We start from the raw sequence: 13,070 nt of genomic DNA, 5'->3' as shown, positions 1-13,070 counted from the left end.
ATACCATGATATTCAGATCTCAGCCCTCAGACTCCTGAGTGACTGGGATTATATGCCCAGTTAAATGTATTGCTGATCTGCGATACTTTTCAATTTACAAGGAGTCTACGTAGCCTGTGAAAACTTGAGGATTCTCAATCCAAGCATGATATTTCAACCAAATTCCACAGTGGTAGCCTAAAATCTACCCCAGAATTTGAAGTTGTTTGTCACATTCTTAGTGCCAGACTTTAATATCCTGACCAGAGTCCTCCTGCCAGGTTAATCATAGATCACACAATTCTTAAGAATGAGCCAGGCACTGGTGGCTCACACCTATAATCCCAGTTACTCGGGAAGCTGAGATCTCAGGATGGTGGTTCAAAGCCAGCCTGAGAAGGTAAGTGGGCACGACTCTTATAATGAACCACCAAAAAGCTGGAAGTGGAACTGTGGTCCAAGTGGTAGAGTACCAGCCTTGAGGAAAAAAAAGCCCAGGGACAGCACCAACAGAGTTAAAACTCTAGGATTGGCACACACTCAAAAAAAAATAATTCCCAAGAATGGTACTGGTGTTCTATCCAGCCGAGCAGGCCACTCTAGTGCTGAGAGCTAAAACCTGGAATGGGGGAGCCTGAAGGATGAATAAGCCAAGCCCTGGCTTATCCTTGCACCCGCTCTGCACAGCAGCGCCACCATCAGGCCACACCTAGCAGCACCAGTGGCCTGGAGCTGGAGAGACCAGGAGAATCACAACTCACTCCAGGACGTGGCCCCTCTCGTGACCCCACACCCAAGCCCCAAGCACCTGCAGGGCTGGGCTCAGTGACAGCCGCTTCAGGACCTTTTTCTTGTGCTCGTTCAGGAGGCCATCGATCTTGCGCATGGGTGGCAGGTACAGCTCATCTGCAAGGCCACAGGGTCAGTTTTTCAGAAAGCCCAGGACACTCCAGGCCCAGGCCAGAGAGGTTGGGGACTCAGCCTCTTCCCTCAGACGGAGGTGTCTAGGCCTCAGCCTCCTCTCTTCACAACCAGGGTCCAGAACCTGCCTCCTCCCTCAGACCTAGAAGTTGAGACCCCAGCCTCCTCCCTCAAACCCAGATCTCCAGACATCAGCTTCCTCCTTCAGATCTCAGGCTCCAGACCCGAGTCTCCTCTCCCTGAGCCCCAAGGCTGCAGGCTCAGCTTACCGTGCGTATCTTCCAGGGCCTGGATCATGTCTGGGTCAAGCGCTGTGCTCACTAACATCTCCACATAGCTCCGGTACATCTCCCGCATGGCACGGGTCTTCAGCAGGCGCCCAGGTACTGCTCGCTCTGGAGGAAAACAGGGTACAGAGTGACGCTTGCATCCTTTGAGGCAGAGTGCTCTCAGGACCAAAATCTCTCCGGAGGGGAAGGTCCCTGTCTTCTGCGGGGGTCTGATAGACGAGCCCCAGCTAAGTGTGACAGAATGGCAGGGTCACACCCCATACAGAGCATAGGGCCAGACCTGTGGCCTGGGAAAACAAGGCCACACAAAGCTGAGTCTTGAAAAGAAACAACTTTCAGGACAGGTGGCTCATGCCTATACAGGAGGCTGAGATCCGAGGATCTTGGTCCAAAGTCAGCCTGAGCAGGAAAGTCCATGAGACTCTGATGTTGAATTAAACACCAAAAAAGCTGGAATCAATGGGCTGGGGAGGTGGCTTAGTGGTAGAGTGCTTACCTACCATGCATGAAACCCTGGGTTCGATTCCTCAATATCAACTATACAGAAAAAGTGCTGGAAGTGGTGCTGTGGCTCAAGTGGTAGAGTGTTAGCTTTGAGCCAAAGAAGCTCACGGACAGTGCCCAGGCCCTGAGTTCAAGCCCCAAGAGTGGCAAATAAAAAGAAAGAAAACTGGAATGGAGATGTGGTTTGGATGGTAGAGCACTATAGCCTTGGGCAAAAAAAGCTCAAGGACAGCACCCAGAAACAGCACAAAGGAAAAGAAAGAAAGAAAGAAAGAAAGAAAGAAAGAAAGAAAGAAAGAAAGAAAGAAAGAAAGAGAGAGAGAGAGAAAGAGAGAGAGAAAGAAAGAGAGAAAGAAAGAGAAAGAAAGAAAGAGAAAGAAAGAAAGAAGAAAGAGAAAAAAAGAACATTTAGGGCCAAGGAACTTGGCTTGCACAGTTCACTAGAGCTGCACACAATTAGCAAAGCTGGTTTCCAAAACAGTGGATCAAGCCAGAGAGATCACCTCATAAGGAAGACAGAGGGAGAGGACATCACCTGGGTGCACACCAGGGCCCCTGACCTGAGGCCTACTTAAGAATGCCTTTTCCCTGAAGCACTGGGGAGCTGTGGGCGATCTGTGAGCAGGGGATGAGTGGAACTAAGTGCAATGTCCTGCCGGAGGCCCAGAGGAGGAAAGATTTGAGGGTGAAACCTCAAGCTAGCCCAATGGACTCAAGAAGAAAGGACAGAGCCAAGGTAGGGTGGCTAGGACAGAATTCAAAGGCCAAGGGGTAGAAACTCTGGCACAGGGCCAGGGGTAGAAGACCAGGGTTAATTGGGAATGGAGTTTGCAGTGCGTGCAGGGTTTGCCACCTTTCCCCCCACTTTGGGGGTGGAAGACAGGGAGAAGAGGTGAGATGGCCTCCAGGTATTATGGGCTGGTGACTCTGTCTCCATGGGAACTGTCCTTACGATAAGGTAAGGAGGACAAAGGGCTGAGCTCACAGGTCTGAGGGGGAAGATGCAGGAAAAAGCTGAGGGAAGAAATGGGGCATGAGCAAGGTGGGTGGGTAGGTTGGGGGTGGTGGGGTGCTGGTGGATCATGCCTATCATCCTAGCTACTCAGGAGGCTGGGATCTGAGGACTGAGGTTCGAAGCCAGCGCAGGTGGGAAAGTCCATGAGACTCTTATCTCCACTAAACTACTCAGAAAAATTGAGAAGTGGTACTGTGACTCAAATGGTAGAGTGCTAACCTTGAGCAAAAAGAGCTCAGGGATAGCGCCCAGAGTTCAAGCCCCATGATGGACGAAGGAGGGAGAGAGAGAGGGAGGGAGGGAAGGAAGGAGGGAGGGAGGAAGGAAGGAAGGAAGAAGCAAGCTGCAAGAGCGCACCAAGACAGAGTTTTATGATGACTATGTGGTTTACGATGATCAAAGCCTGGAGACAGCCGGCATGTGTCAAACCCTGGCTTCCATTCTGGGCAGTGTGAAATACACATAATAAAAACGAAAAGGGAAGGAGAAAAAGAAAGAAAAAAAAAAAGTAAAGCAAACCACCCGTGGCACATACCTATAATCCTAGTACTTGGGAGGCCGTCAACCCAGGCTACAAAGAAATTTTGAGGCTAGCTTAGATTTCACAGTTATGATCTTGTCTCAAAACACCAAAGGAGGAACTAGAGGTAGGAAAATTGGTTTCCCGGTGAGATGCTGGCTACCAAATTGGAACTACATTTCCCACATGCCTTTGCAGCCTAGCATGGTCATATGACCACTTGTGACCCAAGGAATGCTAAGAGACTAGATCATAAGCCAAAGACCTAGCTGTTCTAATCTGGTGTGGTGGCACATAACTATAATCCTGACACTTGGGATTATAATTCTGCTGTACCCACCTCACGGGGTTTATAAAACAAGCCAACAATATAATGGCTTAGAATTCTTCTTGGCACAAGGTAAGCATTTTGCATGGTCTTGTTACTGTCATTGTGAAGCTGACTTGCCCTAGGAAGATGTGGGGTTCCCTCATGGAGGCATTTTTTCAACCTGCCTTTTTTTTTTTTTTTCCAGTTGTGGGGCTTGAACTCTGGTCTTGGGCGCTGTCTCTGGGCTCTTCAGCTGTCTCTGGGCTTAAGCCACAGCACCACTTCTGGTTTTCTAGTGGTTTATTGGAGGTAAGAATCTCATGGAGGGCTGGGAAGGTGGCTCAGTGGTAGAGCGCCTGCCTTGCATGCATGAGGCCCTGGGTTCGATTCCTCAGCACCACATAAGCAAAAAAGAAAAAAAAAAAAAAGAATCTCATGGACTTTCCTGCCCAGGCTGGGCTTTGAACTGCGATCCTCAGATCTCAGCCTCCTGAGTGGCTAGGATGTCAGGCGTGAGCCACCAGCGCCTGGCTTGCTTTTATCTTTTCTCACTCAATTTCTCAGGTAAGGGCTCTGAGGCCCACAGAGGTGGCCCTCCAACCTCAGTCCCCAGGGTCCCAGGAACACTACTGTCTCTGAGCCCCTCCCTCAAGCCTGTTCCCACAGCTCGACCCGTCCTCAGTGGCAGACAACGCCTATTAAGGCCAAAGAACTGATGAGGAACAAGGCCTGGTGTTGTGTGTCTGTTGTGTGTGGCTTCCCAATACTAATTTGGGGGCCAGGATCCTCTTTTTTTTTTTTTTGTCGGTCGTGGGCTTGAACTCTGGGCCTGGGCGCTGTCCCTCCGCTCTTCAGCTCAAGGTGAGTGCTCTACCACTTGAGCTGCAGCACCACTTCTGGTTTTCTGGTGGTTTATTGGAGATAAGAGTTTCACGATCTTTCCTGCCCTGGCTGGCTTGGAACCGTGATCCTCAGATCTCAGCCTCCTGAGTAGCTAGGATTACAGGCGTGAGCCACCAGCACCCGGCGGGATCCTCATTTGTATATGGGGGTAATAACTGAAAACTGAGCAAAGGCGTGCCATGTTCTGTCACCTAGGCCGGTACCACAGAACCACCAAGAACTTCTGTGGTTTGGAACGTCCTGCCACCATCTTGCTGAGGACACCTGCTGGGCAGCAATCACCCACACCTTCCATCCCAAGGCCAGAGTCACCCCACAGCTTGTGGGGGGGGGACGACTCACCGTCCTCACTGGGAGCCCCGGGGGACGACTCCGAATCCGAGGAGCTGCCAGCGGGGCCCCCACCTGCCGAGGAGTTGCCCACTGCCTCCTTTAGCCACTTCTTCCTCTTCTTGGGGGGCGGCTCAGCCTTCACCTTGGGGGGCCGGGCCTTGGGCAGGCGGGAAGCAGACTGTCCTGTGGCCAGACCCCGTTCGGGCCGGGTCTGCCGCCCAGCAGAGGCCCTCTCACCCCGCAGTGGCCGCTCCCCCCGTGACACCCTCTCCTTCTCTTTCTCCTTCTCCACGGGCCGGGGTGGCGATGGCTTTTCAGAGGCAGGGGCTTCAGGCACAGGTGTCTCAGGCGTCTGCTCAGGGGGCTTCTCGGGAGTCGTCTTCTCAGGGTTGGGAGGGGGAGCCGGGGTCTTGGGTGGAGGTACAGAGCCAGTCCCTGTTGAGGAGGGGCCCTTGGATTGCCCGGAGCGTCTAGAAAGGTATGGGAAAGGCCTGCAGTCAGGGCACCTACACATTCTTGGGGATCCCTCCCATCCTAGCCCAGGAACAGTCCCTGCTCTCCCCAAAAGCCCTCTTCTCCAAGGTCTCTATTCTTCCCAACACCTGGCTTTCTTTCCCTTTGTCTTGGATGCCCCACAGCCCTGGGGGTGTGGGCCCTGCCCATTCCCCCATGCTGGTACCTGACTGGCACTGGTGGCCGGTGCCAGGGTTTCCGGGCACAGACTCTCACGTAATCCTTCTTGTTGACATTTTCCAGGAACTTGACATACAGGCGCTGGTACCGGTTTTTGGCATCCCCAAAATACCCCAAATACTACAGAGGGAAAGAGGTCTGTGAGCAAAATCCCCCTCTCCTGACCCGTCTGGCCAAACAGCCCCACCAAGAACGTCTCCCCTCTGCACTGCCACCACAACCACCCAGACCCGGCCAGGAATTCCAGATCCCCTTCCTTCCAAAAGCACAGAGGCACTCTGGGGGGGGTACGGGGGGGTCCCCTCAAGTCTACATTGCACCCCCACCTCTTGCAAGCTTACATTACTGGTAGCACAAAACTGCCTCTGGCCATCCTTGATCTCTGGAGTGAACTTCTGTAGCAAAGCCTTCTGGACACGCCAGATGGGTGGGGGTTCGCGCCCCGTCTGCAGTGCCAGCTGTGGAAGCAGCATGGGGTAGGGTAAGGCTGGCAGGGCCAAGGACACCTTGGCCTGCAATTTCTGGTCTCTACAACTTGGATTGGTGAATGTGGCCATTCACCAAGGAGGGCTGGCCAGCCCACAAGCCTTGCCCTACCAGCTTCTCCAGGTAATTCTCTCATTGACCACACCCACTTTCAACACAAAAACCAAAACCAGGAAGCTGCCTCACATATGGAAGTTGATTAAAGGACAGCTGACCAGGGGACAACCAATGGGCAGGCAAAACATTAAGCCACTCTCAACTTGGCCTCTAATTGCTCGTCAGGACCAATCAGGTTCTCTCCTGAGATTTTTTTTTTTTTGGTCGATCGTGGGCCTTGAACTCTGGGCCTGGGCGTTATCCCTCAAATCTTCAGCTTAAGGCTAGCACTCTACCACATGAGCCACAGTGCCACTTCCAGTTTTCTAGTGGTTTATTGGAGATAAAGAATTCACAGTTACAGCTACTGGCCTGTGACATCCTAGTTACTCCTTGCTTCTCTTCTCTGGTTTTCTGGTGGTTCATGAGAGATAAGAGTGTCACGGACTTTCCTGCCCAGGCTGGGTTTGAATTGTGATCCTCAGATGGCAGCCTCCTGAGTAGCTAGGATGACTGGCATGAGCCACCGGCGCCTGGCATGTGTAATAATTTTTAAAAATTTTTTCCCATTACTGGAGTTTGAACTCAAGGCCTCATGCCTGCCAAACTGGGCTTTGTAGCCCATTGACTTAATCCCTGTCTCTTAGCTTCTCATTGTTTAAATTCTCAAGAGAGCCGGGCACCTGTGGCTCACTCCTGTCATCCTAGCTACTCCGGAGGCTGAGATCTGAGAATTGCAGTTTAAAGCCAGGCTGGGCAGGAAAGTCCATGAGACTCTTATCTCCAATTAACCATCAGAAAACCATAAGTGGCGCTGTGGCTTAATAGTTGAACACTTGCCTAGAGCTGAAGAGCTCAGGGACAGCGCCATCCAGGCCCAGAGTTCAAGATCCATGACTGACCAAAAAAAAGAAAAAAAATCTCAGAGGCCGGGTGCCAGTGGCTCACACCTGTAATCCTAGCTACTCAGGAGGCTGAGATCTGAGGATCACGGTTCAGAGCCAGCCAGTTTAGTGGAAGAATGCTTGCCTAGCAGGCAATGAAGCCCTAGGTTCGATTCCTCAGTACCACATAAATAGAAAAAGCCAGAAGTGGCGCTGTGTGGTAAACTATTACCATAGGGACACTGCCCAGCCCCTGAGTTCCAGCCCCAGTATGGATATGGATGCATACACACACACACACACACACACACACACACACACACACGCACGCACGCACGCACGCACGCACGCACGCACGTCTCATGTTTATGTCCAAGCTAGCCTGAACCCCAACCAGCCTATTTATATATGCCAAGTAGCCGAGTGGACAGGTGGTCACCATACCCAGTGTTTTTTATTTCCTTCTCTGTCGGTCGTAGAGATTGAACTCTGGGCCTGGGAACTGTCCCTGAGCTTTTCAGCTCAAGGTGAGCGCTCTACCACTTGAACCATAGCGCCACTTCCAGTTTTCTGATGGTTCATTGGAGATAATAGCCTCATGGACTTTTCCTGCCTGGGCTGGCTTTGAACCGCAATCCTCAGATCTCAGGCTCCTGAGTAGCCTAGAATGACAGGCGTGATCCACCAGCACCCAGCTACCCAGCCTTTTATTGGTGGAGATGGGGTCTTGCCAACTTTTCCCCCCCAAGTTGGCCTTGAACCACTTCCCAGTGTCTACCTTCCACTCTGTCACCCAACCTACATCCACCAGAGCAAAGAGTTTTTGGAGACAATATCTCAGTATTTTGCCCAGGCGGGTCAAGCCCAGGAGCTCTGGATCCTCCTGCTGAGAAGGTATGCACTCTGACATGCCCCACTTGCCAACTGTTCAGCAGTGTAAGAACCCCAGGAAGAAGAGCAGGCGGGCGCTTCGAGACTGCGCCCATTGTAACATCACCTGGTCCTGGGCTTTCCCCAGCCCTGTCCTGGAGGCTGACCCAACCTCCCAGAGATAAACACCGAACACATTCCCGGGCTCCTTCTGCCAGCTGGGCCCCATGGGAGAATGGGACAGGCCAGGACATGGTGAGGCCTAGGACACAGCACCAAGGAGAGACTGCTATGATTGGCCCTCGTGGGGGAAACTGAGGCACAGACGGATGGGAGCAAAGCTGAGCCAAGGGTCAAGAGTCAGGTTCATACCAAGGCTGGGCTGTGAAACGTGGAACCATGCCCTGTCCTGGCATGCACAAGGATGGCTGGGGCCTAGGGCTCTGTGCCCCCATTCTCTCGCTCCCTCTCTTGCTCCCCCCTCTTCTGCACCCCCCCCGTTGTATTTTAAGCTCCTGAGTCCTTGCCTGGCCCCTTCTCCTGGCCCGTGTCAGCTGGGATGTGCTATCAAATGGCTCTGGCTTCCATCCCAGCTCCATGGGCTCCTTCCCTACCCACATGAATTTCCTCCTAGGTAAATCAGGAAAGTTGAGGTCCCTGGCCCCGAGACCTGATCCTTTCACCACGGTCACGGTCAATGTCGCACCAGAATAGGCATGGCACCCAGCTGGTGCTGAGCCCAGAGGCTCCCTGGCCGGCAGGCAGATGTGCGGTCTGAGTTGCAAACGCGTGGAAGTGATTTCAACCACGTGGGGCCCCAGTTGTTCTCCCCTCCCACCCCAGCCGGGAAGGGGGACAGGAATCCACACGGTGACCTCTTTGAACCTAGGTTTTCTTGTTTGTAAATTAAGGACAGGGCTGGGTGCTGGTGGCACCTGTCTGTAATCCTAGCTACTCAGGAGACTGAGATCCGAGAACTACATTTTGATGCCAGCCCAGGCAGGCACATGGGTGACACTCTTATCTCCAATTGGCCACAGGAAAAAGCCGCAAGTCACAGCTGTGACTCAAATGGTAGAGCATCCTTAAGTTAATAAAAAATAAAAATAGCCAGGCGCTGGTGGCTCACGCCTGTCATCCTAGCTACTCAGGAGGCTGAGATCTGAGGATCGCGGTTCAAAGCCAGCCCGGGCAGGAGAGACCGTGAGACTCCTATCTCCAATAAACCACCAGAAAACCGGAAGTGGCTCTGTAGCTCAAGTGGTAGAGCGCTCGCCTTGAGCTGAAGAGCTGAGGGACAGCGCCCAGGCCCAGAGTTCAAGCCATACGACCGAAAAAAATAAAAAATAAAAAAATAAAAATAAAAATTCAGGGTCAGAGCCCAGGCCCTGAGTTCAAGCCCTTAGGACTGCCACTAAAATAAGCAAATAAATAAAATAGAAACTGGGCACTGCTAGATCATGCCTGTAATCCTAGCTACTCAGAAGGCTGAGAGCTGTGGATTATAGTTCAAAGCCAGCCTGGGCAGGAGACTCATATGTCCAGTAAACTATTCAAAAAAGCTAGAAGTGGTTCTATGGCTCAAGTGGTAGAGCACTCGCTTTGAGCCAAAAAAAAAACAACAAAAAACCTCAAGCAGAGTTCAATCCCCAGAGCCAGCAAAATAAATAAATGAATAAAAATAGAAAATAAAATGAAATAGGAAAGAACATGTGACGTTTACCTCCTGAGACACACAGAAACTAATTACATTAATTCAATCCACGATCTCTTCACCATATTTCAGAAGAAAACATCAGGAAAGGTTTCACACAAAGGGATTAAGGACACCAAATGCCCAACACTGTCCTGCTCACCATCGATATACGACCAACCAGACACAGATAAGCCCAGACAATGGTGCCACCATGGGCTGCTGAGCCCCCAACACCAGCACGGCTTGATGCCTACAGGACCTGTAACCCCATCACAACCATCATCACAGCCACAATCCCCTGACCTCAGCCAGCCCCTTATCCCCACAAACTTAAAAAGCACATTAGAGAGAAGTCACCAAAACAGGCCAGGCCGGAAGGCATAAATTAGTTCTGGATGTTCGAGCCAGATCTACTCTGCCACTGGATGGGGCAAATACCCATGGATAGTATGTAAATGAATGAGTGTGGCTGTGTGCCAATAAAACTTTATTTATAAATACAGGCTGTGGGTTGGATCAGGCCCAGAGGTTGAAGTTTGCCAAACCCTGTTGCAGAGAGGAAGTGGTAAACGGCCTGGGCTACCTGGGGTATTTAAGACAACCTGACACTCAATGGTCAGCTGTTAAAAGGTGCAGGTGAATGGGCTAGGTGGGTCTGTCCACTGCCTCCTCCTATCATGGCAACATAAACCACATCGTATTCTCTTTAGACTTGTTCTGCCACTTGAAAAAGTCCTTAAGAAAAGAAAGAGCAGAGTCTCATCTGCTTTGCTCCCTGCTACATCCCCAAAAGCATATACGTGGGATATATTAATAACCCTTTTAAAGCCAGACACGGTGATGCCCACCTGTAATCTCAGCTACTCAGGAGGTAGAGGTAAGAGGATTGTGCCACCCTGGGCAAAGTAAGCACCACCTGGTCTTAAAAGGAAAATATACTCCTAGCTACTCAGGAGGCTGAGATCTGAGGATCACTGTTCAAAGCCAGCTCAGGCAGGAAAGTCCCTGAGAACTTTATCTCCAATAAATTACAAAAAAGAAAAAAAAAACAAAACAGAAGCGGTACTGTAACTCAAGCAGTAGAGTGCTTGCCTTGAGCTGAAGAGCTGAGGGACAGCGCCCAGATCCATAGTCAAGCCCCATTGACTGACCAAAAAAAAAAAAAAAAAGAAGGAAAATATAAATCCTGGCACTAGTGGCCAACACCTGTCATCCTAGCTACTCAAGAAGGATGTGAGTTCAAGGATCATGGTTCAAAGCCAGCCCAGGCAGGAGAGTACCTGAGACCCTTATCTCCCAATAAATTACAAAAAATTTTTCCAGAAGTGAAGCTGTGGCTGGCTCGGGTGGTAGAGTGCTAGTCTTTAGTAAAATCGCTCAGGGGACAGCGCTCAGGCCTTGAGTTCAAGCCCCAGAACCAGCACCAAACAAACAAAAACTGGGAGTATGGTTCAAAGGGTAGAGTAGTTTTTTGGGTTCTACCAAGAAAAGAGAAAACCCAATATTCTTTTTTTTTGGGGGGGGGTCCAGTCGTGGGGCCTGAACTCTGGGCTTGGGCGCTGTCCCTCAGCTCTTCAGTTCAAGGCTAGTGCTCTACCACTTGAGCCACAGCTCCACTACTGGCTTTTTCTGCTTATGTGGTGCTGAGGAATCGAACCCAGGGCCTCATGCATGCAAGGCAAGCGCTCTACCACTGAGCCACCTTCCCAGCCCCAAAACCCAACATTCTTATGGACAGCCACATACGAGGGGTACCGCACAGGTCCCCAGGTCCCCCACTGGCCTCCTCTATACGCCATCAGATCTCATCTTCCAGGGGGACCCAGAAAGCCCACCTCTGACCCCAACATGGCCCACGGCCAGCAGGCCTTCAATCAATGCTCCAGTAGTCAAATCCACCAGGCCCAGTTTCCCAGGAGCAGGCTGGGGGCTCACCTTCAGAGAGGGGATGTCCTCGGCCCGGATGACAAACTCATCCCGCTCCCGGAAGATGCCCTCTCCGCCACTCTCGCCCGCCTCCTCGTCCGTCTCCCCACACACGGCTGCCGTCTCCTGCTTCTTGGCCAGGTGCAGGGGCCGAGCATCAGGGGGCTCGGGGTCCTCAGGGGACGGGGCTGCGGGTTCCTCAGGCAGGGCGGCTGGAGGGGCAGTTGCTGGTGGAGGGGGAGGAGGGGGAGGGGGAGGAGGTGGGGGTGGCGGCGGCGAGGGCAGTGCAGGTGTGGGTGGCTGCTGCAGAGGTGGTGGTGGCGAGTTGGCTGCAGGTGCCACCAGCGGGGGTGGCGAGGGCAGGGCTGGAGGTGGCGGTGGAGGTGGTGGGGGCTGAAGTGTGGAGGCAGGAGGTGGGGAGGGGGGAGGCTTCTCTTCCAGCATCGGGGGTTCTAGGAAAGAGAAGGGGGGTGGGGAGGTGGTCAGGATCGGATGCTATTTGCCATCCCTGATGTTATTTTTTACATTTTTTTTGGTGCCAGTCCTAGGATTTGAACTCAGAGCCTAGGTGCTATCCCTAGGTGCAACCTCAAGGATGGCACTCTACCACTTGAGTCACAGCACCACTTGCAGCTTTTTCTGAGGTCCTCAGATCCCAGCCTCCTGTGAAGCGAGGATTACAGGTGTGAGCCACCAGCAGTGCCTGGCTCAATTCTGGCTTTTTGATGGCTCACTGTAGATAAGAGTTTCACGAACATTTCTCCCCTGGCTGGCTTCAAACCATGATCTTTAAATCTCAGCTGCAGGCTGGGAAGGTGGCTCAGTGGTAGAGTGCTTGCCCTCGGTTCGATTCCTCAGCACCACATAAGCAGAAAAAGCCGGAAGTGGGGCTGAGGCTCAAGTGGTAGAGCGCAGTCTACAGCTGAAGAGCTGAGGAACAGTGCCCAGGCCCAGAGTTCAGGCCCCACGACTGACAAAATTAATTACTTAATTAATTAAAATAAATCTCAGCCATGTGAGTAGCTAGGATTACAGGTATGAGCCATGGTTACCTGGTTTTAAACTGCTTCTTTTTCCAGCCTGTGCTCTCAACAGAATTCTTCCCTTCCCTCCTAGGTTCACTGCCCTCAACCTCTCTTTCTCAACTTCACCCTCAGCCTTTCTCTCAGTTCCCTATTTTCAAGATCCCACCAAGGACCTCGCTTCCTGTGACGCCTGAGTTCTGGCTTTCTGTGTTGGTTTGGTTTGGTTTGAGGTAGGGTCTCACTATCCAGCCCAGGAACTTTTATTGTCCTACCTCCAGTCTCCGGAGTGCTGGAATAACAGACGTACACCACCACTCCTGGCTCTTTCAAGCCTTGTTTTCCTCCAGATGCCATTCTCCAAAGCCTATTCCCATCACCTAGCTCAGGCATTGGTAGCTCACGCCTATAATCCAAGCTACTTATTGGGAGGCTGAGATCTGAGGATTGAGGTTCAAAACCAGTGCCGGTAGGAAAGTCTGAGATTCTGTCTCTAATCACCAAAAAAAGCCAAAAGTGAGCTGGGGGACGGTGGCTCATGCCTGTAATTCTAGCTACTCAGGAGGCTGAGATCTGAGGATCACGGTTCAAAGCCAGCCTGGGCAGGAAAGTCGGTGAGACT

The 13,070-nt window shown here is 51.9% G+C and overlaps 1 protein-coding gene across 1 annotated transcript in view; it reads right to left on the bottom strand.

Annotated features, from left to right (window-relative positions):
• Prr12 (proline rich 12) overlaps nucleotides 1–13,070 on the bottom strand; it is a 25,076-nt gene that overhangs the window by 2,926 nt on the left and 9,080 nt on the right. Inside the window, exons 6-11 of the mRNA XM_013027667.1 lie at nucleotides 11,436–11,878; nucleotides 5,810–5,926; nucleotides 5,455–5,588; nucleotides 4,785–5,245; nucleotides 1,170–1,295; nucleotides 788–885 (exon numbers count right to left, since the gene is read on the bottom strand). Of these exons, the coding sequence (XP_012883121.1) occupies nucleotides 788–885; nucleotides 1,170–1,295; nucleotides 4,785–5,245; nucleotides 5,455–5,588; nucleotides 5,810–5,926; nucleotides 11,436–11,878 (1,379 nt within the window). The remainder of the gene's footprint in view (nucleotides 1–787; nucleotides 886–1,169; nucleotides 1,296–4,784; nucleotides 5,246–5,454; nucleotides 5,589–5,809; nucleotides 5,927–11,435; nucleotides 11,879–13,070) is intronic.

The sequence above is a fragment of the Dipodomys ordii genome, unplaced genomic scaffold (genome assembly GCF_000151885.1).
Source record: "Dipodomys ordii isolate 6190 unplaced genomic scaffold, Dord_2.0 Scaffold105, whole genome shotgun sequence".
Classification (NCBI taxonomy): domain Eukaryota; kingdom Metazoa; phylum Chordata; class Mammalia; order Rodentia; family Heteromyidae; genus Dipodomys; species Dipodomys ordii.
This window is presented reverse-complemented; position numbering and strand designations above follow the sequence as displayed.